The following is a 25994-nucleotide window of genomic DNA, read 5'->3' on the forward strand; positions in this document are numbered from 1 at the left end:
AGTATATATAATATATTACATGAAAATATATCAATTTATGAGTTTATTTTTGTGATTATAACACTTTCTCCTCTTACATTTTGTTATTGAAAATGTTTTCTACATCTAGCTGATCCAGTTCTAATAAAAACTGCATTCAAACCTTCACGGCTTCACCTCAAGAAGACATGTCCATTTATATCGAATTGAGAGAAAGGTTTAGGTGTGAAATTATTTAGTTGAGATACAGTCTTAAAATATATGTGTCTCGTATATTTTTTTTTAAAAAAGTGAACAACTTTAAAATTTACATTAAAGAAATTACTTTTTAATGATGTATTCTAATTTAATAAAACTTCTCAATTGCTATTATGCTATATTTATTTTCAAGCATGACGAGATCTCCCGTCATTCAAAAGGCCAAAAAGTAGTTTATACAAATCGCTCAAAACCCATTTCAGAAGACAGAAGATCAAAAAGAGAAGAAAAAAAAAAAATGAATGGGTAGTAAAGCAGTTGTTGGAGGTAGTAAGGATATCATTTTCCTTTCTACTAACTCAAATTTTCATTTACACTGAAAAATGTGAAAATATTTGTTGGAAACTTTAAACAATAAATCAATTAAAACCTTAAATGACAGTCGTACCCAGACAACCGCTTGTTTGAGTTCCGATTGTTGTAGGAGTCATATCGGCACTTGTGGATCGTTTTGATTGCACAACCGCCCCCCGTATATAACCTTCAGCTTTACTCGTGTGTCGTGTACGTGTGTGTGAGTGAGGGAGAGAGAGGGAGAGGGACTTCAATTTGGACAGTTTTCTCAGTTTACCGCGATGAGCAACAGACACTCTATAATCCCGATAAGGGATGCCTTATCACGCGTAAACCAGAACGTTAATCTGATTGGTTTTGTTAGGGAATCCAGCTTTCCGAGAAAGAGTCTGGGAACTGGTATTTAATTATTGTTTTTTTTACGGTTCTATGTATTTCTCTTTTTATTTTTTTGGGTGGGGGTCTGAGCATGAACTAGAAGGTTGCAACTTTTTTTAAAATTGGAATTTCTTTGTGTATTTCAGATTATGTTTCGATACTGAAGATTGTGGATGAGTCCTATAAGGACGAAGAGTTCTCAGTACATCTATTCACCGAGAAGCTGGAGCATCTTCCGGTCGTTAGGTCATACAAAGACATCATCATTCTTTACCAAGTCAAGGTGCTTCTTGGATTTCACTCTTATGACGCAAAGTTGTTAATTTTTTGGATCATTTTTTTTTGTTTTTAGGATTTCATGGTTACATTTTAACGTTTGAAACATCAATTCCCGTTTCATATTTCATCCCAGTCCCCATGTGTAAAATTTTGGTGCATATAAATGTATATTTGCTTTACTGGTCTTTTAGAATCACAGATCAGGTCTGGAATGCATTTATAAATCTCCTCACACCGTCAAGGGCGGATTTCTTGTCCTTGTATTATGATTCTCATTGTAGTGCTTAATCTTGGTTATGACATTTATGTAATATGGAAGCAGGATTTTTTTTTTTTTTTTGGGCAGATTGAAGAGTTTAATGGGCGGATAGATGCCGTTTTTAAGAAAAAGTCGTCTTCATATGCTTTATTTGATGAACAGAGTTGCATTGACTGTAATCCGTATCAAGCCTCTCCAGGATTTCGCCTTTTAAGACCTGACATTGGCTTTATCAGACGTATGGGGAATTTATGTGCTACCTTTCCGTTTAGGGGAGGAGGTATAGTCTTGTCCAATTGGTTTTTTTTTTAATCTCTCTGGATAGGTTGTCTCATACAATTTGGCCTCGTATTCTTTAAGTTATTTGGCCTAGGATTTTTCTTTAGATTATTCTGCAATTCTATAGAAGTTGTGGACTTTTTAAAGTGAATATTCTTCAAGAGTCTTTCAGATGGACTCACTTCTCTCTCCCTCCCTCCCTCCCTCCCTCCCTATAGTTATCCTTGTAATGCGCACTCTTCTTTTTTATACAACTGAATGAACCAATGATCAATGTATTTGTTCCAGCACAGTTTTGAATTTGTTGCTTGGAAGTTGAACCCCTGCTACTGGAAATACTGATATGAGGCTTCAACCTTATGTTTTCTAGGAATGGATGAATACCTATTGTCATTGAAACACCTAAAAAATAAGGAGTATTTTGATGTGGTATGCAAGGTAATTCTTGTTAGTGTGGTAGATGACCTTGATGTGTAGGTCTATGTTATTCTTTCAAGGTACTAAACAACTGATGTAGTTCTCTTTCACTTGTCTGCTTTAAGGTTCTGCATGTCGAAAAAACTGCCAACAATACATGGATGCTTTTTGTGTGGGATGGGACTGATACTCCCCCATTAAGCTTCGATATGCAGTAAGTATACATTGATTTATTATCTTTCAGCTGTAAGCCTAGTCTTATTAGCTCCAGTTTAGGTTCATAGATTGGGTGTACAAGCTAGATAAAACTATGTTATTTCTCAGTTACCTTCTATTGAATCTAACAGATGACGATGATTGTTGGTTGGTGACTATTTGGACTAGTGAGGTTTGGATAGTGAGATGAGATGAGATGCTTTTAGATAAAAGTTGAAAGTTGAATAAAATATTATTAAAATATTATTTTTTAATATTATTACTGTTTTGAGATTTGAAAAAGTTGAATTGTTTATTATATTTTGTGTGAGAATTTGAGAAAGTTATGATAATGAGATGAGATGAGTTAAAACAATCTTCTATCCAAACCTAGCTAATTGGTGGGATGAAAAACTCAGTTATCTCTTCTCTTTCCATTCTATTTGTTCATTTCCAATATAACTTTTGCTACTTATAATTAGCTACCTGAAGAAAGAAAATCTTACTTTATGGTAAGACATCCCTTTTTTTCTTGGGGAAAGTTTTGCTTCCTATCAGAGTATAAAAAGTCATTTTGAAAAATAATAAACACGCGTCACTTTTTACAACACTTTACACGGCTATGTTTTAAAATGAGGGATATTTTTGTAAAATACCTTATAAAAGTAACATCACTTTACAAAAATATCCTCATTTTCAAACATGTGTTGTGAAATATGTTGTAATATACATGTGTTGTGTGGGTAACATGTTATAGTCCTAGAAAGATGATAACTTTACTACCATTACTTGGATATCATCCCCTTGCAAAACTGGTTTTCTCAGATTCAATGTATCCTACTTCTAGTTATTTTTCCTAATGGCAATTGCATACAACTTCAATTTGCATGCCATAGTCTCCAGGATGATGAACAGAGCCGGCTTCCATTACATGTTGAACAGTTTCCTCTACCGATGGATATCATCTGCTCATTTCCTTGTGTTGGGACTGTCCTACGAGTGATGACTAATGAAGCTCATGAAAAGTTTGGCTTAAACTTTAAAGGTATTGGCCAATGGGTGAGGATACGAAACATGACTTGTGAAGTGCACTTTGGATTGTGGAAGGGTCTTCTACTTTCTTCTTCTAGATTTCGGTTTCTTCCCAACAATGATAACACTGTCTTGGACTGTATTAGGTAAGAATGATTTTGTTATGGAAATCACATGAATTGATCGATTTTTATATGTTTTGTATTAATTACTTGTGTTAAATAACCAGAAATTTTAATTTCCGAGTAGCTGAGGAAGAGGGTCGTCTTCCATCATGGAGTAGTCCTCCTTATTTAACTGGTAATCTATTTATAGTTGTTTTAGATGTTTAACGTTTTTGTTTTGGACATGTTCTGCTGTTATTTTTCTTCAATCTCAAGCATGTAAACATTAGTGAGATGGATGTCAAAGTAATATTTTTTTTTTTCCTTAACTTAGTTTGCCCCTGTTTCTTCTCAGTGGTAGATTACGAAAATGTTCCATTTGCAACATTGATGGATCTTCTGACTAAACCAGAGGTCTCTTGTGCATTTCTTGCTGTCAGAACTTTTATGTCCCTTGGTTTCAATTTTGCAATAGATCAATAATGAGTTAGTAAAAATATTATATGCATATATATATTATCAACTTCATAAGCTTTCAGGATATGAACAAATGGAAAAAATAAAGAGCAAGAGACTTGTCAAAAAAATAAAAAAATAAAAGGCAAGAGTTCTTAACTTTTTGCCGTATTCTATGGAGATGTCTTGGAATATTCAGTCAAACAATTTTTTTCATTGTAATACAGGTTGATGTGACAGTCAAATGTATTGTTCGTGTGGTGGCAGTTTTCCCCCCACAGGCAAAGGACTTCTGCAGGCCTATTGAGTCAGGTCAATACAGAATGAGATTGACATTGGAGGACCCAACTGCAAGAATACATGCCACACTAAGTGGGGATAATTGGGTAATGGTGAAATAGATTGATACTCTTTCAGCGAAGTTACGCAAGTTAGGTGATTGCAAAATTTACCCTTTTGATTAAGCTCTTCGGTTAACGTGCTCGTAACCCAATGCAGGTAAAGTTTTTTGGGGATTCTTTCTCCATTGTTATTCTTAAATCTAAGGTGAATAAATTACTCGGGGTGCTTGACGGGGAAGATAGTAGTTCTGTAAGGAATCCGCCATGGATACAATGTTGCATAAGTCTGAATTCTGGGGAGTACCGAATATGTGGCACTAGCTTCGTTGGATAATTGTCCGATTATTAGAAGGATGGAGTTCTTATGAGGTCTTTGTGCGATCTGTTGCAAGCTCAGTGTATGTTTGTTGAAATGGGCTTGTTGATAGCTCCTATATTGTAAATTCCTGTATAATGTATAGATAGCAATTGTATAGATGATTGCGCTCTTGGTTTAATCTTATCGTGAAATCTACACGAAATCTCTCACTGTTTCATGAAGTTTTAAGTTAGGTCTCTTCAATGTACTAAATCATTTAATTACTTCCAAAAAACATCAGGCGCCTCGTGGTCGCCCTATCACGGCTACCATTCATAATAATAATAATATTAAAAAATAATATTTTAATAATATTTTATTTAATTTTTAACTTTCATTTAAAATCAACTTATTTCATCTCATTTCATCATTCAAACTGTATCTAAAATACAATTCTCGGATTCAGTTGAGAAAAGTGTGTGCCTCCAATAATTCAGGAAATAATCATACGTTATAAGTTCTACCATCCTCCAAATGAAGTAAATGGGTAGTAACCTACCACTACCCTTATAAAATATGCTTTGGAAGATTGTTGTGATCACTTTTTCCTGTTTTTGGGCCAAAGGATGGAGAATAGAGTAGGAATGTATAGGAGTAATGGCGGATAGTGAGGTAGGCGATGCACCATCCTTCTGCTACGTAAGTTGACAGGTACCTGTCACAGACAGGAAATGGAGCATTAGACACCAACTTCAGTCATCATTTCATTAAAGAATTTTGTTACTTGAGAGTCGGTATGTAAAAGCATGCGAAAATTTGGGTGTATATATGTAGAAACTTATGTGTTATATATATATAAATATATATATATATGTATACACGTATACATACACGTATGTACAAATAATGATATATACACCACATTTTATAATAGAGAAATACTACTCCCACCACTCCTCCCTTCCGCTTGATTTTAAATGCCCATGTGGCTTGATTTTTAAATAATAAAAAAATAAAATTTGAATGCATAATATTCTTCTCTCCTCTCATCAATTTTTCTTTATCTCTCAAACTCATTGTCCACAAGCCAAACCCATCGATTTTTCTTCGAATCCCATCGTTTGCAAGCCAAATTGTATGTATTTGTCTGAAACTTATTATTTTCCTGAGAAACTATTATAGGATCCGTTTTTTTCTTAACATGAAGCTGACTTAAAAAATTCAATACTTTTTTTATTATGACTCTTTGCCTTTAAAGAGGACTTTTTTTTTAAAAAAATTTTATTTTATTAATTGAAGTGTTTGGGATTGGGTGGGTCTTACTGTTCATACCTTCTCGTCAATACGCGTTGTGTCTCCGAATTAACTTTCTTGTAAATATATAAAGTTCTTGAATTTGCTTTTTTATTTGGCTGTTGTTGCTTTGTGTTGATGTCAGATCTGCGTTTGCCTTTGATAGTGTGCACCTTTTGACATTTTTGCTGGTAATTCTTTCACATTCTCTTATATGCTAAAATCCATGTTTGCTGTTTGGCTGCAAGAAAATTGAGATGAGCGTAGTAGAAAAAAAAAGAAGAGAATGTTTGTATTGTTTTTTCAAAAAATACATGATTCTTATTTAATCTTGAAATTTAAGAGTGAAAGTTTTCTTTCTTCAAAGACATTTTATTGGATCGAGTTTTTTGTGAATTTTTGTTCTTGAATTGGAAACTTCATTTACAAGGGATATTGGAGGCCAATGTCGCTGGAAAACTCACACGAAAAAAATGCAATTAAAAATGACGTTTTTGTTGAGGCTGATCGCCGGATAATTCACCCATAAATGAGATATGAAAAGTCACATTTACATTTTTATTCCTTTTTCTTTTTTTCTTAATATGATACTACATGGCATGAGAAAGGCATAACACGTCAAGCGGGAGGGCTGAGCGATGATCGTAGAATGACTCTTTATATATTTAACAATACATATTTTAAAATGAGAATATTATTGTAAAGTAATATTATTTTTATAAATTATTTTATAAAAATATATTTTATTTTAAAATATAATTATGTAAAATATTGTGAAAATCGGTATATTTATAACTTTTCTATATAAAAACTGTTCTTACTTTGAAAAAAAAAAACTGTAAACAGTTCTTTCTGGTCCTCCCAGCCTCAAAAAGAACCCGGCAAGAACTGAAACCAGCGAATCAACAAAACACACGTGGGCATCACCGAACCAACCACGTCTTCTAGACTCAAACCGACCCACTTCGCATTGTAAAACCACACAGCATGTCGTTTCCGTACTAAGACACGTACGAGGTCACACGTGCAAGATCGCCCACTTGAGCGAGGACCGAAACGTGGCGATCGGCGATACCGGGAGGGGGTTAGCTAAGATGTTTGGCCTTGAGCTGGCATGACACGTGGCATCCCAACACAATCTGTGGGCTAAGCTAACCACTCTTGGAACACACGGACCGTCGGACACACACAGGCTCTCTCTCTCTCTCTCTAATACCTTTCTGTTCTTTGAAGGAACTGCAGTCCTCTGTCTCTCACTCGCTCTGCTTCTGAGCCATGGGTTCGGAGCGATGCTATGTTTGGAAATCGGTGTCATCTTCATCTGCTTCTACTACGTCGTCTTCGATGTCGGCGGCGGATCTGATGGTTAAGATAGAGCTGGAGGCGGCGGAGGCTCTGGCGGATTTGGCTCATTTGGCAGTTCGAGAGAGTGGTGGCGGTGGCTCTGGCGGGAAATGGGGGAGCAAAGGGAAACGGGCCAGGAAGCGAGTCAAGAGCGAGTCGCCGCCGGCTGACTCGGTGTTCCAGTTGAACCCGGTGGACTGGGTCCCTTGCTGTTCGGATCTCGCTAAGGTTAGTTTGTATGAGTTACTACGAACTCTACCTTCTCTTCGTTGTTTATTTGTTTTGTTCTTTGTAACTAAATTTAAGCAATTTACTAAATGGGGAAATTAAAAAATATTCAATAATAAAAAGCCAACAAGTTCATGATTCGAGGATTGCGATTGCTTAATATTGGCTATACTGTAACTGTATTTTATTTGGTTTCTTATATGGGTCTGCTAATTCGAGGATTCTATAGATAGTACCCCAATTTAGCGGACCATGATACATACTCTTACCGTCTTCTTTAGTTGGAACGAACGCTTTATGTAATGCACCTTTTTTTTATCAGTAAAATAAAAAAAATAAAAAAAAAACACTGGGGAAATGTGCCCATTTTGTATGCGTGTTAGGATTTCATAACAATGCAGGTAGAGACACATCATATCTTGAACAAGCCCCACACCTCATTTAAACGTATTGAGGAGCATTACATTAGGGCCAATAGATATAAAACATGGAAATCGAACTGGAGCTGAAAAGGCATTGAGACTTGGTAATTGAAGATTTCGTTTAAAAATTTTAGAATATTGAGCTTGACTCGTCGGACATAGAATGTGGATACAGTCCCCTTTTTTGTTTGCATCAACCAGGACACGTTACTTTTGTTTTATCATTTAGGTTCTTAGATTCATATGTCCATATTTGGTTAGCCAACTAAGTGGCATCTGAATTGAAATATCTGTGGCACTGTCACCAAGTCGCACTATTTTGTGCAGGACTTGAGAATATTTTTGTTTATAGCAGGATCGAGCAGTTCTAAGTCAGCAGCAATGCGAAAAGATAAACACAATTGAATTGCTAGAACCAGCAAATGCTAATCAGGATTCCAGAAAGATGAAAGTGAAGGCTGAGCAGGATTCTGAATTGGCTAAACCAACTACAAGCGCCAGAAGTTACACTCCACTTGGTATCCGTAAATCAAGACAAAATTTGACTGAGGTGCTAAATTTTTTTAACGTTTTTCTCTGCAGTGCTGTTCCATTATTGCTTGTCTAAATGAGCCTTTCCTGTTTAGGCTGAAAAGGAAGAACGGAGAATACGCAGGGTATTGGCAAACAGAGAGTCAGCTAGGCAGACAATTCGTCGTAGGCAGGTGCGCAACTAACAAATTAACTCAAAAAGCGTTATTTTTATACACCAAGCTGCACCTCTTACAGGGCATTTACTATACGTTGTTAAACAAATCCATCATTAGTACTGGGTTGCTTTTGTTATTTTAAAGGTTCTCAATATACTTTGTTAGTAACATAGATATTGATCTTTGTGCAAGTCTTACACTTTGGTTATTTTTCATGGGTTATTAAAATTGCATGACTTTGTGCCTATAAAAAAAAAAAAAAAGTGCATGACTTTGTTGAACATTAGATAACACGAGTGATGTATTTCATACTAATTATAAAACTTACTTTATTTTTTTATTTTTTTATTTAGATAATTAATAAGAGATTTTATTACCAAGAATAGGCACAACCCAAGTACATAGGAAGTATACAAAGGAAATACCTACTACACTATAGAAGCAAGAAAAAGACTAATACAAATTCAGTACATTATCATCATTCCTTACAAAAATCCTAGCCCACAAACACAAAGTAGAAAAAAAAATTCCGAAGTTCCCCGAAAGAACGCTCTTTGTCTTCAAAACATCTCACATTCCTTTCCAGCCAAAGACACCACATTAAACACAAAGGAATCATATTCTATCTGGCAGCTACACATTTCCTTCCCTCAAAACCTCTCCAACATGCAAGAAGATCCAAAACTTCCTTTGGCATCACCCAACATATACTTGTCCGACCCAAAACCTTATTCCATAAAGACTTTGCCACCTCACAATGAAGAAAGAGATGACTTATAGGTTCACCGTCCTTCTTGCACATGACACACTGATCAGCTATACACATACCACGTTTTCTAAGGTTATCCGTGGTCAAAACTTTCCCTAGAGCAACCACCCAACTGAAAAACATCACCTTAGCAGGAACCTTCGCTCTCCAAATGGTTTTCCAAGGGAAAGCACAACCAGAATGACAAGTCAGCACCTTATAAAAAGAACTAACCGAAACCCTGGAATTTCCAACATGGTCCCACAGTAAACTGTCCTCTCTTCCCTGAATCACTTTTGAATTATAAACTCTTCCCAAAAAATCAGAAACATCATTCACTTCCCAGTCATTTACCTCTGATAAAATCAACATTCCACAGAATATTATTATCCGTATGTTGGAAAAAATCTGCCACAGCAGCATTTTGATCCCTTGCAATCCTAAAAAGAGAGGGAAAATCAGATTTGAGAGCTGATTCCCCACACCAAATATCATGCCAAAATAGAATCCTCTTCCCTTCCCCCACCTTAATTTTAATATGTTTCGAAAACTCCCCCCAACCTTTCCTAATGAACTTCCATAAACTCACCCCATACGGTCCTCTAACTTCACTAGAACACCAATCCTCCCCACCCACTCCCATATTTAACAGCAACAGCATTCTTCCATAAAGCATCTCTCTCTACATGATATCTACAAAGCCATTTCCCAAAATTACTTCTGATGTAAACTATCCTTAAAATCTCTTCCTAAAGTGGTCCTCAGTTTGGATAGATTCTGTTGTTTAATGAAGATCTAAAGTCAATGAGGTCTGACAGATAACTAAAAGTTTTAATATTTTAGCTGGCCCTCTGCATCCTGAATTCTTGGAATCGGACAAATCTGATACCTAGATATGCACCTGTACCTGGGTGGCTCACCTAAGTTTGCATGAAATGGGCTTTCTTAACCTTTGCTTTGTAGCAACTTGAATTTCATAATTCGGAATTTGATGTGATGTGATATCAAAAGTTGTTTATACAAGTTGACGCCCTCATAAAAATCAATCGTTTGATTTTAATGGCTATAGAGCTAAGTACATAATTTTGATGTGTTCTTGAGTCCTGAAAGTAGGTGAATAAAAAATGGTTATCTGTGCTAGTCAAGTCAAATATGGCAGGTATAATGTACAACATGTGTCATCACCATAATGTGAGAATCTTCTTCTTCTGACTTTTTCCCCTCCCCTGGTGGCCAGGCTCTGTGTGAGGAGTTAACCAGAAAAGCTGCTGATCTATCATGGGAGAATGAAAATTTGAAGAGGGTAGGGAATGGTACCCCTAATATCTTTGTATATAGATTCGTTCACCCCCCCCCCCCCCTCTCTCTCCCTCCCTGCCTCCCATGGACAATGGTGCATGGCATGGAAGTTGTATAACTTGGTAGTATTTATAGTAGTTCTCTTATGATTTTACCCCTTGAACTTGTCTAAACATCATCTCATTTCTTCACATTTCATGACATCTCTAATGAGAAGGAAAAGGAGTTGGCTTTGAAAGTGTATCAGTCCTTGGAGACCACTAATAAACACTTAAAGGAACAGGTAAGCTACAGTTGAAATTTTGGAAATGTTTAATATTAAATGAATTTCCACATTTTTCGACATGCTGTATGATTTTGCAGATGGCAAAGGTAGTAAAGGCTGAGGTTGAGGAAACTCCAGGTGAACGTGGTTCAGCTGATTTGGGAGCCTCTCTCTCTTCATCTACAAATTGCCCACGGCTCTTGTATGATCATCATCCATTTATGCCTGCTTTCTGGCCTTCTATCATTCAATCTTCAAGTCATGTTCAGTCGCTCCATGGACGACGAAGTGCCATCGTCATTCAATCAAACATTCCCATGCCAGCAGCTTGTAGCCTTGATACTTCTCAAGAACAAGAAAACCGCATAGATGTTAATGGGCCAAGAACTTCGTTATATGTATTGCCATGTCCTTGGTTCTTCCCCCATCCTGGTCATGGGAATGGACGCCAACCTGAGCCCTCTACTGACATGAAAGATGAACAAGATGAAACCTCGCATGACAACCATTATGGTGTTAGTTCATCCACAAAATTTGTTGCATATGTAGAAAACCACCATTGCTCTTTGCCCGTTGAAGTAAAGACAGAAGCTTCAGGCTCAACAGAAGCCAGACCTGCCAATGATGACTTGAATGAAACCCCAGTTGGGCTACCCCCAAATGGAGGTGATCAGAATACTGGAGCTCACTCTGAGGAAATTCTCTTTACACCTGCACTATTAGATTGTTTCCAACGTGCATCTACCATGAAGCACGAGAACAGGCCCCAATTAGATTACACTCGAGATATTGAAACACCGTCAACTGCTTGTTGTATTGCAAGTGCTTTGCCGGAAAAGAAGCAAAAATCAACCGTTTACCCAAATAGGAAGCTAATTGACGTGGTTGCTGCTGCAGAAGCAAGGAAGAGGAGGAAGGAACTGACAAAGCTGAAGAATTTGCATGTCCGTCAATGTCGGATGCATTGCTGAGTATAAAGCCACTAGTTAGGTAAAGAACACTGAAGAAGAGCTGTTTATCTACTAGTTTTTCCGCGGGCTTTGTGCCTAGCAAAGTCCTAAAGAAATCCTTGGAGATTTTGCGAAGCCTAGAACGCTTATCCAGAACACAATAAAGGGCCTTTGAAGAAACAGTCGCCAGCATGTAGTCTGATATCCTTTGAGACTGCTCGAGGGTGAGGAATTTATCTTAAATCATCTAGGTTTCTTTGGGCTAAAATGTGATGTGAGCAGAAATTCCGGTAGCCCCTTTATAATATATTTAGGTCAACATGTCAAGTCTTCAAGAGAGGATCAATTCTTCGAGGACTTGGCATTTTCCGAGTGGTTTATCCTGTGAATTGTGCGAGAAAATGAGTACAATTTAATTGGAGCAATGCAGCCATTAGCTGGGACCCTGAAGTTAGAGACGGGCATCCAAAGAAAATACATGGTGCTGACGTGTTGTAACCATAGTAATGATCTGTAATCCCTTTGTAGCAAGAAGAGTTTTTCGTTGGGAGCCTTTTTGGTTTATGCATACCGTTTCAATGGTTTTGACATTATTAAAAAATAAAAAACGTGAAATATGCATTAGTTCTATAGAGGAAGCAATCAACTTTGGAAGGTGCTTACAACTCCACAACAACATCCGTAGATCATGGCAAGCACGAACGCTCATTATAAATTTTCTGGCTTGACCCATTTTTTCCGTTCTTCTTGTCTATCAGCTGAATCATGATCGTAATTTATGAAGAGAAAAAATTCAAATAACATACCAAGCGAACAGCCTGTTTCCTCATCTTCAATTGGTGCAGGGAAAGGCTCTTTCTAAATTATTATTTTATTTGTCTACCTTAATAATACCATTAACGACAACAATAATAGTGGAGGAACACAACTTTCTCCACTATGCTTGTGACAGTACTTCCTACTAATTACAGTAACTAATACCTTTAGATGCACACCTATCGCTCGTCCACGCCACTTGAAAGAGCATGGAAGCAACCAACATGGTATAGAGTAAGGGATTTACATTACAGAGCGAGTTACGGACAGATAAGGGACCCATCTCATCTCTTCATGGCCAATTTCTTATCAACGTCTGACAAAACAATCTCCTGACAACGTACAACTCCAGCCGCTCCACCATAGCACAGCCATCTCTCACTACCCTTGTTCATGTTCCATCTCACCCTATGCACTGCTACAATTTTTGGAGGGAAAGCTTCAATTGCCCGAGCTTCCACTTTTACATGTTCTTTCCCCTGCGCTTTTGGTGGCTCTTCATCTCTGCATACCAAGGCTTGGCCATCTTCTGGAATTTTCCCACTGTTACTCTTCTTTGGTCTCTTTCTGCTCTTGGGATGCCTCAAGGCTTCCACGGTTCCAGATTCTGTACTTGGGTCATCGCCATAACAAAGGGCTGCAACAAGATTGACAATTTGGTGGTAAATCTTAGCAGACAAAGAATTACAAAATGCACGTGGTACTGTAATTGCCAAAACTTACCTAAAGTCTGAGCATCTGTACTAGGACCGTTTGCCACCTTATCACTTGCTGTTTTCACTCGTGGCTCCAATGAAAACTCCCGCATGGATACTGGAGTGTCCCCACTTTTGTTAAGTGACTTCTTCAATGGGAACAGGGAATTTGGTACTGGAGTATTGATTGTTATAGCCGATTCCTCTTCTGTCAGTGACCCACAGAGAAAATGCGGTGTCCGATTTCGTGAATGATCTTTGTCCACTGCTTTGGTTGTAAGCTGATTATAAACATAGCACTCACATTTAGAGAAAGCTCATCAGCAGCTTTGAACGGCATCCAATTATTATATATCACATCACTCCAACTAAAAACAAATGTTGATTTGGATTATCAGATTGATCAGAAATTGTTGGACCTTCTAACTTGATTTTACCAATATATTCCATGGATGTCTCAACACTTCATTACGAATGATAACCAAGAAAAATCAGTTGGCCTAAAATATAAAACAAATGTAACATCATATGCTAATCACTGGGCACGAAAAATTATTTGTTGGCCACCTATCCTACAATGTCCAAACCAAATCTCATAAAAGGATGGTACTTAAAAGTGAAAAGATCTTCAAAAAATGGAATACAATTAAGCATACAAAAGGGCAAAAAAGAAAAGAAAAGATGGGATGAAAAATATTAGCAAGTGAGATCTGTAATGGAACTAAACTCACCTGAAAACGGAGAACAGTACCATCTGCACTGCAATATGCAACCATACCTAAGATTAAAATAGAAATTTAACCATTGGTGGAAACTTGAGACCAGAAATTAGGTTCAACCAAGGCTCGAAAAAAGGGTTCAATTCAGGCCAATTAAGCCGATTCAAATTGAATAGGTCAGAAACCGAAACAATTCTAGTGAACTTTTTGAATCATTCACTAAACTGCTTCAATTGACTGATTTAGGCCGATTCTAGCCGATTTTAGACTGATTTCAGCCAATTCCAACAGATTCAAAACTGTTTATTTTTATGTTGTCTAACAACTGAGATTGAGATTTTTTTAAAATTTCTTGTATAAAAATATGTAGAACTTTTTTTTTTTGAATATGTAGAACTAAACATATATTAACTTCTTCATCAATGTATTCATTAAGACTCGCAGAAAAATTGAAAGATAAAACATGTGTTCTTTATTTTCTTTAGTTGGTATGGGGATTCACCTCTTAAGGTTGTTTTCCCTAATCTCTTCAGGATTGCTAGAGATAACGGGGCTGCAGTGGCTGATTCCTATCACTTTTCAAACAATATGATTTGCTGGATTGTGGAATTTACTAGAGATGTGCAGGATTAGGAAGTATGTGAAGTTTCAGAATTATTAGGGAGATTATATGAGATGAAGCTTGATCAGAACAGGGAGGATTTTCTGTGGGTGCAAACAGTTAATGCCAGATTTTCTTTTGAGTTCTTTTTACAAGGCATTAACCAGTCATGGGGTCAAAGATTATCAGTGGAAATGTATTTGGAGAGCCAAGGTGCCTAGTAAGGTTGCTTTCTTCTGCTGGCTGGTGTCTCTTGGGAACTTGAGGAAGAGAGGTTTTCGGGTGGCTGAATGGTGTTTGTGTAAGAAGGATGGTGAATCTATTGATCATCTTTTCCTTCATTGTGAGGTGGCAACATCGTTGTGGAATGAGATTTTTGCAAAGGTTGGCATTTTCTGGGTGATGCCTATGCATGTGGTGGATTTCTTTGCATGCTGGCCAGGTATTGAGGGGAGAAGTAACAACACTGCGGTGATGAAGATGATCCCCCTGTGCTTACTTTGGTGTTTATGGTTAGAAAGGAACGGGAGGTGTTTTAATAATTGTGAACGTTCTATAGGGGAATTTAGGGAGTTTTTCCTTGGTACTTTAAGCTTTTGGGGGAAGAATCTTGTAAGAAATGGGAACGATTGTAATGTTTTGCTTTAGTTTGTATTCTGCTTTAGCTTGTAAGTAGCTGTTCTCATTTGTATACATCCTGTGTACTTGAGTAGTAAAGAGATGTATTTTGTATTAAATTTGTGCTTGTGCATAAAATACTACATTTGCCATGTACTTATAACTTAATGGTTTTATATTCTTCACATATGAGACAAAAATATGTCAACAATTGAGGTGAAATACATAAATTACATGTTTATTAAAATTATTTGGATTCATATAATATTTTTATTGAAACTAATCAATGAATTTATACTTTATCCTCTCTTATACACGATACTAAGTGCTTGAATTGCATTATATATGACTTTTAATACTTTTTTAGCAACATTGAAATAACCGATTCAAAATTGTTATGAATCGCCCGACAATTTATAGAATCAATCACAACCAATTCTGAACCTGATTCTGATTTTTTGAGCCTTGATTTCAATTGAACTAGTTCAAAGTTGTATGCATAACTAGATTATACTGTAAAATCCTATCCCACTGATCAAAGAAATTTTAATTTTACATTAAGGCTTCACTTGGTTACTAAACTCAACTGAGTTCAGTCTAATTTTAAGCCGAGTCTAACATCCAAATGCTTAACTCTTAAATTACTAAACTCATCCTAATTCAAAACCTTCTTACACATAGGACCCACAACATTTTTCAACTTAAAGCATCTTAATACGTGGAACCCACAACCTTTTTCAATTTCCTATAAAAAGTACTAAACTCATCTTACCATTCAAATACACTTTAAACTCAGTTTAGATGGGTCCCACATAATTCTCTTTACTACTCAACTCACTATTATTCATAAAAAAACTCAACTCAGATGAACTCAATTTAACATCCAAATGCAACCTAATACACAAAAGACCTTAGTACCAAAATAACTTTGCCAAAAGGAGAACCATGTGGAAATATGCATAAGCCATTTTACATGAAAAATAAAAATTTATATTTTTTTTGATCAGTAAAAAGTGAATTTTCATTAATATGAATGAAGATAGGCAAGGCCTATGTACACAGGGAGTATACAATAGAAAACACCTAAATACATTCTTCAAAAACTAAATTTGAGCTAGGAACTCATGTACACTGTTTCCATTAAGAACAATGGCTGAAAACCATAATAGTAAAGTGTGTAGAAAAAAATTCTGAAGCTCCTCCATCGATCGCTCCCTATCTTCAAAGCAGCGTGCGTTCCTTTCCAACCAAATACACCACATAATGCACAGCGGGATCATCTTCCAAGCTGCAGCTACTTGTGTACTGCCTTTTAGACCCTTCCAACAAGCAAGCAAGTCCACCACCTTTGCCGGCATAACCCATGCGACATCTACCCTACGAAATATTCCATTCCACAACTCTCTCGTCACCTCACAATGCAATAATAGATGGTCCACTGATTCTCCATTTTTTTTGCACAAATAACACCAGTCCGTTACTATGAGTCCCCTCTTTCTTAAATTATCCGTGGTTAGAATTTTCCCAAGTGCCGCAGTCCACACAAAAAAAGCCACTTTGGAAGGTACGCGTGACTTCCAAATACTTTTCCACGGAAAATATTCATTACCTTGTGATACCAGAATTTTATAGTATGTCTTGACTGAGAACTTCTTACTGTCTTTGCCCCTCCATTGTAGCCTATCATCTTGTGTCGTTAATCTTTCTGAGGAATATATCATGCTAAAAAATTCTGAAACAATAGACAGCTCCCAATCATGATTAGCCCGAGTGAATAAAATGTTCCACTGAAAAGAGTCTTGGGCAATCACACATAGATCTGCTATAGAAGCCTCCCTATTAATCGCAATATTGTATAGAGCTGGAAAGGCTCTCTCCAAAGAACGCTCTCCACACCAAACATTCTGCCAAAACTTGATGCGAGTGCCCTGACCAACTACAAATCTAACATTATTTTCAAAGCACTGCCATCCCCCCCTTATATATCTCCATAGACCCACACCATACCCCCCCCTTACTTCATTAGTGCACCATCCCCCCCAAGCACCTCCATGTCTCGAAACTACCACTTCCTTCCATAATGACTCCCCTTCTTCTTGATACCTCCATAACCATTTTCCCAAAAGCGCTTTATTGAAAGTTCTCAAATTGCGCACACCTAAACCACCACCCGAAACTGGAGAGCAAACTTTGTTCCAACTAGCAAGATGGAATTTAGTTTCTTCCCCCAGACCACCCCACAAGAACTCCCGGAATAATTTCTCGATACGATGCGCCACCCCTACCGGCAACGGGAATAATGATAAGAAATAAGTTGGTAGATTGGATAAAGTGCTATTGATCAAAGTGAGCCGCCCTCCCTTCGATAAATACAACCGTTTCCACCCTGCCAATCGTTTCTCTATTCTCTCAATAACCCCTTCCCATATACTTATATATTTTATAGTTTCAATCAATTGATGAATAATGTTAGGGACACACTCAATACGGTGTAGAACCCGAGAAATACTAGAAATGACTTCTTGGATCTAAAATCTAAAATCTAATATTTATATTGTTTGTAGACTCCGATCATACTACATTACCTTTAAGGGAAGTACTAGGTCTATACAAATACCTTACATAAAGAAGTTTACAAACTGATGTGGCTTAGGCCTCGTTTGGATTCAGAGATGAGTTGAGATGGTTTTAGATAAGATGAATAAAATATTGTTAGAATATTATTATTATTTTGGGATTTAAAAAAGTTTAATTGTTTATTATATTTTGTGTGAAAATTTTGGAAAGTAGTAAAGATGAGATGAGATGAGTTGAGATTCGATGGGGTGAGTTTCGAACCAAACAAAGCCTTAATGTGATATGTCAGATTATAAAGCACTTTTTATGGTAAAGTAAATTTGACATGTTACATCAAACTATGTCAGTTTGTAAACTTGTTCGTGTAAAACTTCTGTTTAGATCAAGCATTACTCTACTTTTAAATATTTGACGACATTTTTTTTTTAATACCAAATGCTTGCATAAATTAAAGATGCCACAAAAAATTAGCAACCCTGGAAAATGAAAATAGATCCAGGATATCATTCGGAATATTGGAAAGGAAAGGCTGATTTAGTTTTGTTTTGAGCGTGAAAACTTGGTTTCCAATCTATTCCCATAACTGTATTTTAGAGAACGATAAAAGCAACTAAGTGCACTTTTCCTGTGAACTGAAACATGGTCACTAAATACAAAAAACACACGATAGTGTATGAGAGATACCTGTTAGTCTTGACACTTGAACACTCCAGATAGCAAACGATGAACAGTAATAACTGTGCAATCCTTGTTGTTTCGTCCCACCAAAGGGCTTTCCAGTGACAGGAACATCATACGCTGCCTTAAGCAAGCTGAGGGTTCTCATTGTTCCATCATCGAAGGATAGAATAACACATCTAAAAAAGGAAGAATGAATGTGAAAAGTAACAGGCGGGGGGTAACCTTATTCCTATTGCCTTAACTATACACTACCTTGGATCTGGCAGCCAATCCAGACTATATATGATCCTTGGCACAGGATGGAGGTCCCACAAAGGCCGGAATGGATCCCTGCAGAAAATTTCAGTATGGCATGCAATTATACCAATAATATATATATTTTTTATAAGTAAACAAATTTTATTGATCAAAGAATAGGCAGAGCCATATACAGAGTTCTAAACAGTAAATTTTTTATACCAATAATATCGATCATGATTATTTCTCTCTCCATGCTGCACATACATGTTGAGATACCCATCCTTTGATGCTTCTAGTGAACAAACTCACAATCTTAGCACTCTCTTCTTAAAGTCATCTCACACACAATGCATGAAAAAATATACCATAAATGAAATTTACACAGCCAGAACTAAATGGAAGTTGAGAAAAAAATTTTAACATCCAATTTTTAAGTTGAAATGAGGTGTTAATACCGAAAAAACAGATAAAGATTGGAAAAACTCATCTTTAGAGTAATCACAATCTCCAGTAAGGAGGCTAGAATGAGCAAATTTAACTCAAAGAGCCAAGCTTCGTAACTGATTAGAACTTTGAACCTGGAAGTAAAAGTTGAGGTAATATTTGGCAAACCATCGAGCTACAGAACCAAAAGCATCAATTCTAAAAAGAAATATAACCAAATTTTGAACAGATTTTGAATTACATACAGTTTGTCTAAACTATACTGTCCTGTTTTATGTTTAGGTAAAACCTCAACTCTTGTCAGTTAGAGAATTAGTGAACTATCATCTCTCTCTCTCTCTCTCTCTTTCTCTCGGGTAAGTCAAGTTTCATTTCTCAGTATGCTGCAATGGGGCTTTTTACAGACTGGACAGAGACCAGACAAGTATATCATGATTAACCTATAAAAATTGTAAAGTTCTCTTTAGTCAGATGTTCTACCATTCCCAAGCATTTTTTTGAGTAACATTCATGAGCAATTATTGAGATAAATCAAATCCCAAACATCTTTTATTTCAGAAGAAAGGAAATGTGTGCGCACGAAAACCATCAAATTTTAAATCAGTGAAAGCATCTTGATGAGAATCTAAACAAAAATACTGCAAAGTTCTACCATTCCCAAGCATTTTTTTATGAGTAACATTCATGAGAAATTATTGAGATAAATCAAATCCCAGACATCTTTTACGTCAGAAGAAAGGAAATGTGTGTGCAAGAAAACCATCAAATTTTAAATCAGTGAAAGCATCTTGATGAGAATCTAAACAAAAATAATGCAAACAAAAGATGCCATCAAACTTACCGTAAGTCCCAAAACTTTAGGCCTCCATGTCCAGCAGTAAGTATAACATTTGCACTCTCTAGATCACTGATAATCATAACAGTAAGATACATTTTCTTCATCAAGCAAAACAACAGTCACATTTAGACTAACATCAAACCAATGAATGTATAGTTATTCCTTCCGCTCCAAAATAGCATCACCATCAACATTGAACATTTGCACAAAAGAGAATAACAAGGTTTTTATTTTTACATGGTTGATGGTTTTGCAGCGGGTTTGACTCAACATTATGAATTTAAAATTTATATTTACAAGTAAGAGAATAATAAGGTTGATTATTTTAAAATGACAATAATTTATGAATACCAATCTTCTGGTACCACTTACCTTTCAACTGGAGCCCAGGCGAGTGCTCTTATAGGAACTGTGTCTGCACTGAAGCAAAGCAATGGCCTCGTATCTGCAGAGCAACAAGGGGTGAATGGAGTTTACTGAAGTGATGTATATTGCGTTTAGATATTTCCCATTACCTTTAGATGAACTGCTTACAGAAAACTTCCATAAAGCAACCTGAACGTATGTTAAACTTCTTTAGTTCTGATACCACAAATGAATTCAATGTCAAAAAGTAGCAGGATCTTGCAAACTAGACAATGAATGAAATGAAGCTGAAAAACCTAACATTAATTTAGTCAACAGTGATAAATGACAACCATGCTAAACTAAAAATGTCTAAAGTACAAATCCTAACACGCGGGTGCACGCACACACACACACACAAACACACACACACACACACAAACACACACACACATAGAAAGCCTTAATTAAGCAAGAACAGGAAAATAAGTATTTGGAGGAGGTAATTTGAGGCAAAGCAGAAAAAACTACAGCACATTAATAATAAATAAATAAATAAAGAGGAAAATATTACTGTTCCATCATGGCATCCAGCAAGAATGAGATCATGAGGGGTTGAAGCCGACCACTCCACTGTCAGAGGGATGCTACATAACAGATAAGGATGGAGTATATGTTAGCCTTCAATAAGACAAAGTAAACCATATAACGAGGTCAGCAAAGAGCATTCTGTAGCGAATAGTTATGGGGACTCATCAAAATCCACATTAGTTAAATATTTCCAGCTAAATTCTAAGCCATCCATAATTACAGGTGGAGACAATGATCCCCAGCAAAATCCTTGAGAAAAGCTTGTTGAAAGTCATGCATCTCAGTCTGCATTCAATACTATACAGAAGATCTTATGTTTGGGAAGATCTGAAATCTATCAATTAAACAATCAGCAAAAGCAGAGCCATTATATAACATACAAAATAGCCACTACATGCTAAAGGGGGCAGGCGTTAGCATACTTGTTAGACAGGTCAGATTTCTAGATGTAAAATAAAGAGACAAGTGTGTGCATGTTCTTCAACTCCTTTATTCTTCTTTCATCCTTTCACCCAAACAGCTGCAGCTGTAGGGAACATGTCCTACAGCTGCAATGCTAAAGATGTGTCTTGTACCAATACTGGTGTTATACCATGCCAAACAGAACACTATTTTTAAATCTTTTACTTAAGAACACGCTAGCAGTGGAGACTATGGGAGGAAGTATATTTTTAAATTCTTTTGGACAGCCTTTACCATGTGTTTGAAAATTATAACCAGCGACTGCAACAAGCTATGGACCTCTTATCACAATATAACAAACTGTTTTGTAACCAAAAATATATCCACTAGTAAAGCCTGATCTTTATGGCAAAGAGAACACTTTGTTTGTTCCAGTGAACTTCCAAATTATTTATGAATAAAGGAGAAACGGCACTACCTCTGCGTGCCGCCACCTTTCAACATTGAGCATCTGAATACAGGCTCCAATTTCACAAAACGAGGATCAGTGCCCTCCGGATGGTCTGAAGAATATATAACTTTCACGGTACGAGGAAGAGGGACCTCCCACCTGGATCGATACATATGATGTTGGCATAACAAGATTCCAGTTACATTTGAAAAAACAAAACCAACGCAATTAATGCAGGAAAAATGATGTGATATGTGGACAGGAATCAGATAATGGATACTGTTCAATATGAAATTTATAAGTTCAAATGGTTCTAATACACCAATTTTATCATGTAATGTAGTTTAATATCCAAGTTTAATACCCAACTTGTCTCTTTTACCCGTTGACATCTTCTGATTGAAAACTTGGTATGTATATGTCTGTGAGCATGTGTGCATACAAATTTTTAAAATGTAAATATGATCGTCAATGCTAATATATGCATCCTTCATCCCCATTTTTGAAATGTTAATATGATTGTCAACGCTAAGATATATATCCTTCATCCCCATAATTTATCATCCCAACATATTAACAAAGATCATCAATTAAATGTTGATTATGAATGCTCCCTTAATAGAACATAAGAAGAAATAGAAAATCCCTGTATGAAGAGGCTTGATATATATAGACAAGAGAAGTGAAGAAAGAAGTCTCTCGAGCTTTAGTTATCAGGAGTTTCTTGATCTCTTCTCTTTCTCTATCCCCCCCCTGGTACTCAGATTCTTATCCTTATTTCTCACCGTTAAGTAAGAGAACAGCAAGTGGAGAAAAACAAGTGGAGAAAGAATATTTAAGAGAACAGCAAGATGAGACCACTGAAGTAGATGTCTTACACTTCCAGAGATCCATTCCCCAACAAGACAGCAAGATAACCCATCTTAATAGAATAGCATTCATTGGAAGGCCGCCATTTAGTATCCCATGCAACCTTCCCATTGTGAGCTAGACAAAATACAACTCTTGGCAAAGCAACATCATTTGGAATCAAGCAACCAGCAGAGCTAATTTCCAAGGAACCATTGTGTGAGAAATTAACACTTGCTGCAGGTTCCGCTTGCATTTGATTCACAACAGAAGATCCCATGTCTTCAATTAGTTCCAACAACAGTGGACTTGTATTATCACTGCAACTCCGTGTCCTTTTCTTATTTTTCAATCTTCTGCACTTCAGAGGAGTTTCAAGTGCTGGGTTACACTTAGATGCAGCTTGCTTATAGCTTTTTTGTTTTTTACCGCTGTCTTCTTGTATAGCATGTTCTTGAGTGTCCCCAAGAACCCCATCTATGGCAAGAAAATCTGATGAATCTTCTGGGAATTGAACAGCAAGGGCTTGAACATACTGCTCACTGCAATCCAAATTATCAGGAGGTTTTTCTATCAGATTCTTTCTAGGTCTTCCTCTGGGCCTCTTTTGAGTTGTTATTGCCACATTGTCTTCTACTGGCTTCTTTCTAGGTCTCCCTCTGGGCCTCTTTGATACAGTCAATTTGTCCTTCATGTCCCTACCATTTTTAGGCCCCTGTTTTGGCTTTTCTGCTGGAGGTGGCACCTCATCCTCATTCATGCTGACATTTAGGAGACCCCATATCTGAACGACACCTCTACCAGTAAGAGGGGCGCCTATCTTGTGATATGAAGATCCAGGAGGATGAGCAGCAACAGCTATAAACTAGAAAGCAAGAAAAAGAAAAGAAAAGAAAGCAGTCATATAAAACTGATTAAGTCAATAACCCATTAAATTGTCACAAATTTTCTACACACAAGCACAGAAGTGCAACCCCCAAAGAATTATTCATATATACATACATATGTGTATATATATAAGTAACCCCCAAAAATCATCATAAATATAACATTTACACAAACACAAAAGGACAAGAAGAAAATAATACAAGTACCTCACATTTGATAGGACACTCGGGCCTTTCATGAACTCTAGGACACCAATCCAAAGCCCAAACATGCCCTCCAACATGAATAACAAAGTCTTTGCTGCAGCCAGATCTGATGAGAGACATTTTGCAAATAGACATATCAATGCTTGATTACATAGTCACTGTAGATAGCAGTATGGCATTGCACCAGCAAGTAAAGAACTTCTTTTAGATATAAAAATTGCAAAAATGCCAGAAAACCAACAATAACATTATCAGCTAAAACATAAGAAAAGTTACAAGTTCCATCATTCTACTTAGTTAGATTTTGTGAAATAAAATGTCCTTAGATTACCATATTCAATAGCAATTAGCACTTAACACAGATGAAAGAACGAGGTATTGTAACAAAAGAAACTCTTTCAACTTACTACAGGAAATCAAAACCCAAAGTTTTATGTATATAAGAAAAGGAACCAATCCAACTACAACTACAATTGAGAAAGCCCCGTAACTGTGTGAAACACTAATGCATGATGAAGGAAAGAAACAAGCATCAAGCATCAAGCAAAAGCAACATAATATTTTTTTTTTTTTTTGATAAGAAAAGCAACATAATATCAAGGACAATCATACAAAATCTATTGAATACGTAGTAAATTAGTTACACGTCTATTAAAATTATAAAAACAGGGGGATACTCATGTGCTTATAATTGTAAAATCGATATTGTCCCGAGCCAAGTCCCATGAAAGTACCCGGATGATTCTGCATGTGTAGCAGCACCCCCAGAAGGTTCCTCATTCTACAAAGTATAAGTCGAAAGATCATATGAATTGCCAATGTTCAATATTATTAACAACTCCTACAATTAAATTCACGAATATTAGTAGACATTTGTATTACAAGAAAAGAAAAAGGAACTTGTTTTACTGTACCTTAGGAACAGCTGCAGAAGATAGTTGAGGCAACTCTATTCCGCTAACAACATCTTTCCCATCAATGCTTCCTACTGCAGAAGCGAACCTGACGATTTTTGGTTCGTAATTAAAATACTTCCATTCTCTGCAGAGATGCAATTCTAATTGACATGTGAACATTTATAGGCACTTGCATATGGATAAAGATATATCATGTAGCCATGACTACAACTTTTTTACCTTAAGAAAGTGATTGAGGAGGACAGTTGCTGAATTTCTTGTTCTTCAAGAGCACCGTCTTCAGGCTCTCCACAGAGCTGAGAAATCGTGTCGATGGCTCTGAAGTGATTCTCCACCGAATTATCGAACTTCAAAACTGTAACCTTAGGGGCATTGCAGCAATCCTCCGTGGAGCCTGTAGGATACTGTGCTGCGGAGTCCACTGCAGCGGGACCACCCTCCTTCTTCTTCTTCGCTTTTACTCCGGTTGTTGTTCTCGTCCTCGGCGAAGAAACCACCGTTGTATTCTTATTCTTCTTCTTCTTCACGCCCAATAGCTCTGCAATTGGAGGTTCCTCTTGGTCCTCGTTTGGTTGATCCATTTATTTTTCTTGCGTTTCTGCTTTCTACTTCTCGGGAACTTTTTTTTGGGGCAATGGATGCTGGTTTGTGTTCCAAACCCTAGACCTATCCACCCCCTCAGGCTCTCGGGGAACCTACAGTGGGTGTGGTACGGTTTTAGATAAAATTTAGTATCGAATTGATATGGATCGATTTTGAATTTTTAAAAATTGATTAAGTATCGGTTATCTTTCTAATCAAATACTTTTAATTTTATGGGTTTCGGTCTAATTTTCTAATTTTAATCATCTATTATAAAAAAATTCTATCATAAAAAAACTACTCTCATGTAAAAAATCTGTTGCCATAAAAAATGTGCTATAAAAAAAAATTGTTATAGAAAAATATGTTATAAGAATATAAAATCTGATATTAAAAACAAAAAAAAGATGTAACAACAAAATAAACCCTAAATCAGAAGCTCATTAAATTTTTTACAATATGCAATTATACGCATATTGATGCCAATTCACAAAAAATACACCAAAAAAAAAAGGATCAATCAAAACTGACTTTTTTATAAGTGTTCAATAGACACCAAATAAATTGATATAAATGAATCTCAAGTACATGAATTGCAACGACAAGCCAAAAGGGAAAAGTACTCTGCCTCTCGTTACATAGCACAAGAGGAAAAGCTTATGGGTTCCTTATATCAATACACACAGAATAAAGATTAATAAAGAAAGAAAAATTATCAATGCAATAG

The 25994-nt window shown here is 36.5% G+C and overlaps 3 protein-coding genes across 11 annotated transcripts; 2 read left to right on the forward strand and 1 right to left on the reverse strand.

Annotated features, from left to right (window-relative positions):
- Positions 1-639: 639 nt before the first annotated feature.
- LOC108995784 (protection of telomeres protein 1a-like) lies at positions 640-4832 on the forward strand. Of its 3 annotated transcripts, none has more exons than XM_018971409.2 (10): positions 640-930; positions 1056-1192; positions 1535-1727; positions 2097-2164; positions 2269-2357; positions 3235-3516; positions 3600-3670; positions 3830-3888; positions 4158-4316; positions 4429-4832. In XM_018971409.2, exons 1-10 carry the CDS (start codon positions 813-815, stop codon positions 4603-4605), a joined length of 1353 nt encoding a protein of 450 aa, XP_018826954.1. In that variant the 5' UTR covers positions 640-812; the 3' UTR covers positions 4606-4832. The 3 variants fall into 3 exon arrangements, with proteins under 3 accessions (XP_018826954.1, XP_035544469.1, XP_018826955.1); XM_035688576.1 differs by having other exon boundaries at positions 1610-1727; XM_018971410.2 differs by lacking the exons at positions 1535-1727; positions 2097-2164.
- A 2204-nt stretch (positions 4833-7036) lies between these two features.
- LOC108995783 lies at positions 7037-12437 on the forward strand. Of its 2 annotated transcripts, none has more exons than XM_018971402.2 (6): positions 7037-7434; positions 8209-8406; positions 8483-8560; positions 10531-10596; positions 10810-10875; positions 10956-12437. In XM_018971402.2, exons 1-6 carry the CDS (start codon positions 7138-7140, stop codon positions 11826-11828), a joined length of 1578 nt encoding a protein of 525 aa, XP_018826947.2. In that variant the 5' UTR covers positions 7037-7137; the 3' UTR covers positions 11829-12437. The 2 variants fall into 2 exon arrangements, with proteins under 2 accessions (XP_018826947.2, XP_018826948.2); XM_018971403.2 differs by having other exon boundaries at positions 8212-8406.
- Positions 12438-12719: 282 nt separating this feature from the next.
- On the reverse strand, positions 12720-25410 carry LOC108983424. 6 transcript variants are annotated; one of them, XM_018955045.2, is made up of 17 exons: positions 24905-25399; positions 24683-24809; positions 24503-24549; positions 23769-23874; positions 22704-23539; positions 21853-21984; positions 20956-21028; positions 20552-20591; positions 20409-20481; positions 20040-20105; positions 19316-19332; positions 18974-19046; positions 18767-18844; positions 18518-18690; positions 14050-14096; positions 13347-13599; positions 12720-13260 (listed from the first exon to the last, which is right to left on the reverse strand). In XM_018955045.2, exons 1-17 carry the CDS (start codon positions 25264-25266, stop codon positions 12908-12910), a joined length of 2856 nt encoding a protein of 951 aa, XP_018810590.2. In that variant the 5' UTR covers positions 25267-25399; the 3' UTR covers positions 12720-12907. The 6 variants fall into 6 exon arrangements, with proteins under 6 accessions (XP_018810590.2, XP_035544457.1, XP_035544458.1 ...); XM_035688564.1 differs by lacking the exons at positions 18974-19046; positions 19316-19332 and having other exon boundaries at positions 24905-25398; XM_035688565.1 differs by lacking the exons at positions 12720-13260; positions 14050-14096 and having other exon boundaries at positions 13353-13599; positions 24905-25404.
- Between the last annotated feature and the right edge of the window lie 584 nt (positions 25411-25994).

Source organism: Juglans regia, chromosome 3, assembly GCF_001411555.2.
Source record: "Juglans regia cultivar Chandler chromosome 3, Walnut 2.0, whole genome shotgun sequence".
Lineage (NCBI taxonomy): Eukaryota > Viridiplantae > Streptophyta > Magnoliopsida > Fagales > Juglandaceae > Juglans > Juglans regia.

What these genes read in the sequence shown, in the direction of transcription:
- LOC108995784 (XM_018971409.2), top strand. Translation starts at nt 813, where the DNA reads ATGAGCAACAGACACTCTATAATCCCGATAAGGGATGCCTTATCACGC. An exon ending in ATTTTGATGTGGTATGCAAG is followed by an intron (nt 2,165 to 2,268) that starts GTAATTCTTGTT and finishes GTCTGCTTTAAG; the next exon opens with GTTCTGCATGTCGAAAAAAC. An exon ending in TAGTCCTCCTTATTTAACTG is followed by an intron (nt 3,671 to 3,829) that starts GTAATCTATTTA and finishes GTTTCTTCTCAG; the next exon opens with TGGTAGATTACGAAAATGTT.
- LOC108995783 (XM_018971402.2), top strand. Translation starts at nt 7,138, where the DNA reads ATGGGTTCGGAGCGATGCTATGTTTGGAAATCGGTGTCATCTTCATCT. An exon ending in GCTGTTCGGATCTCGCTAAG is followed by an intron (nt 7,435 to 8,208) that starts GTTAGTTTGTAT and finishes TTTTGTTTATAG; the next exon opens with CAGGATCGAGCAGTTCTAAG. An exon ending in AGAATGAAAATTTGAAGAGG is followed by an intron (nt 10,597 to 10,809) that starts GTAGGGAATGGT and finishes TCTAATGAGAAG; the next exon opens with GAAAAGGAGTTGGCTTTGAA.
- LOC108983424 (XM_035688560.1), bottom strand. Translation starts at nt 25,266, where the DNA reads ATGGATCAACCAAACGAGGACCAAGAGGAACCTCCAATTGCAGAGCTA. An exon ending in ACACATGCAGAATCATCCGG is followed by an intron (nt 23,875 to 24,502) that starts GTACTTTCATGG and finishes GTCTCTCATCAG; the next exon opens with ATCTGGCTGCAGCAAAGACT. An exon ending in TCAAGTGTCAAGACTAACAG is followed by an intron (nt 17,538 to 18,517) that starts GTATCTCTCATA and finishes CGTTGCCGGTAG; the next exon opens with GGGTGGCGCATCGTATCGAG.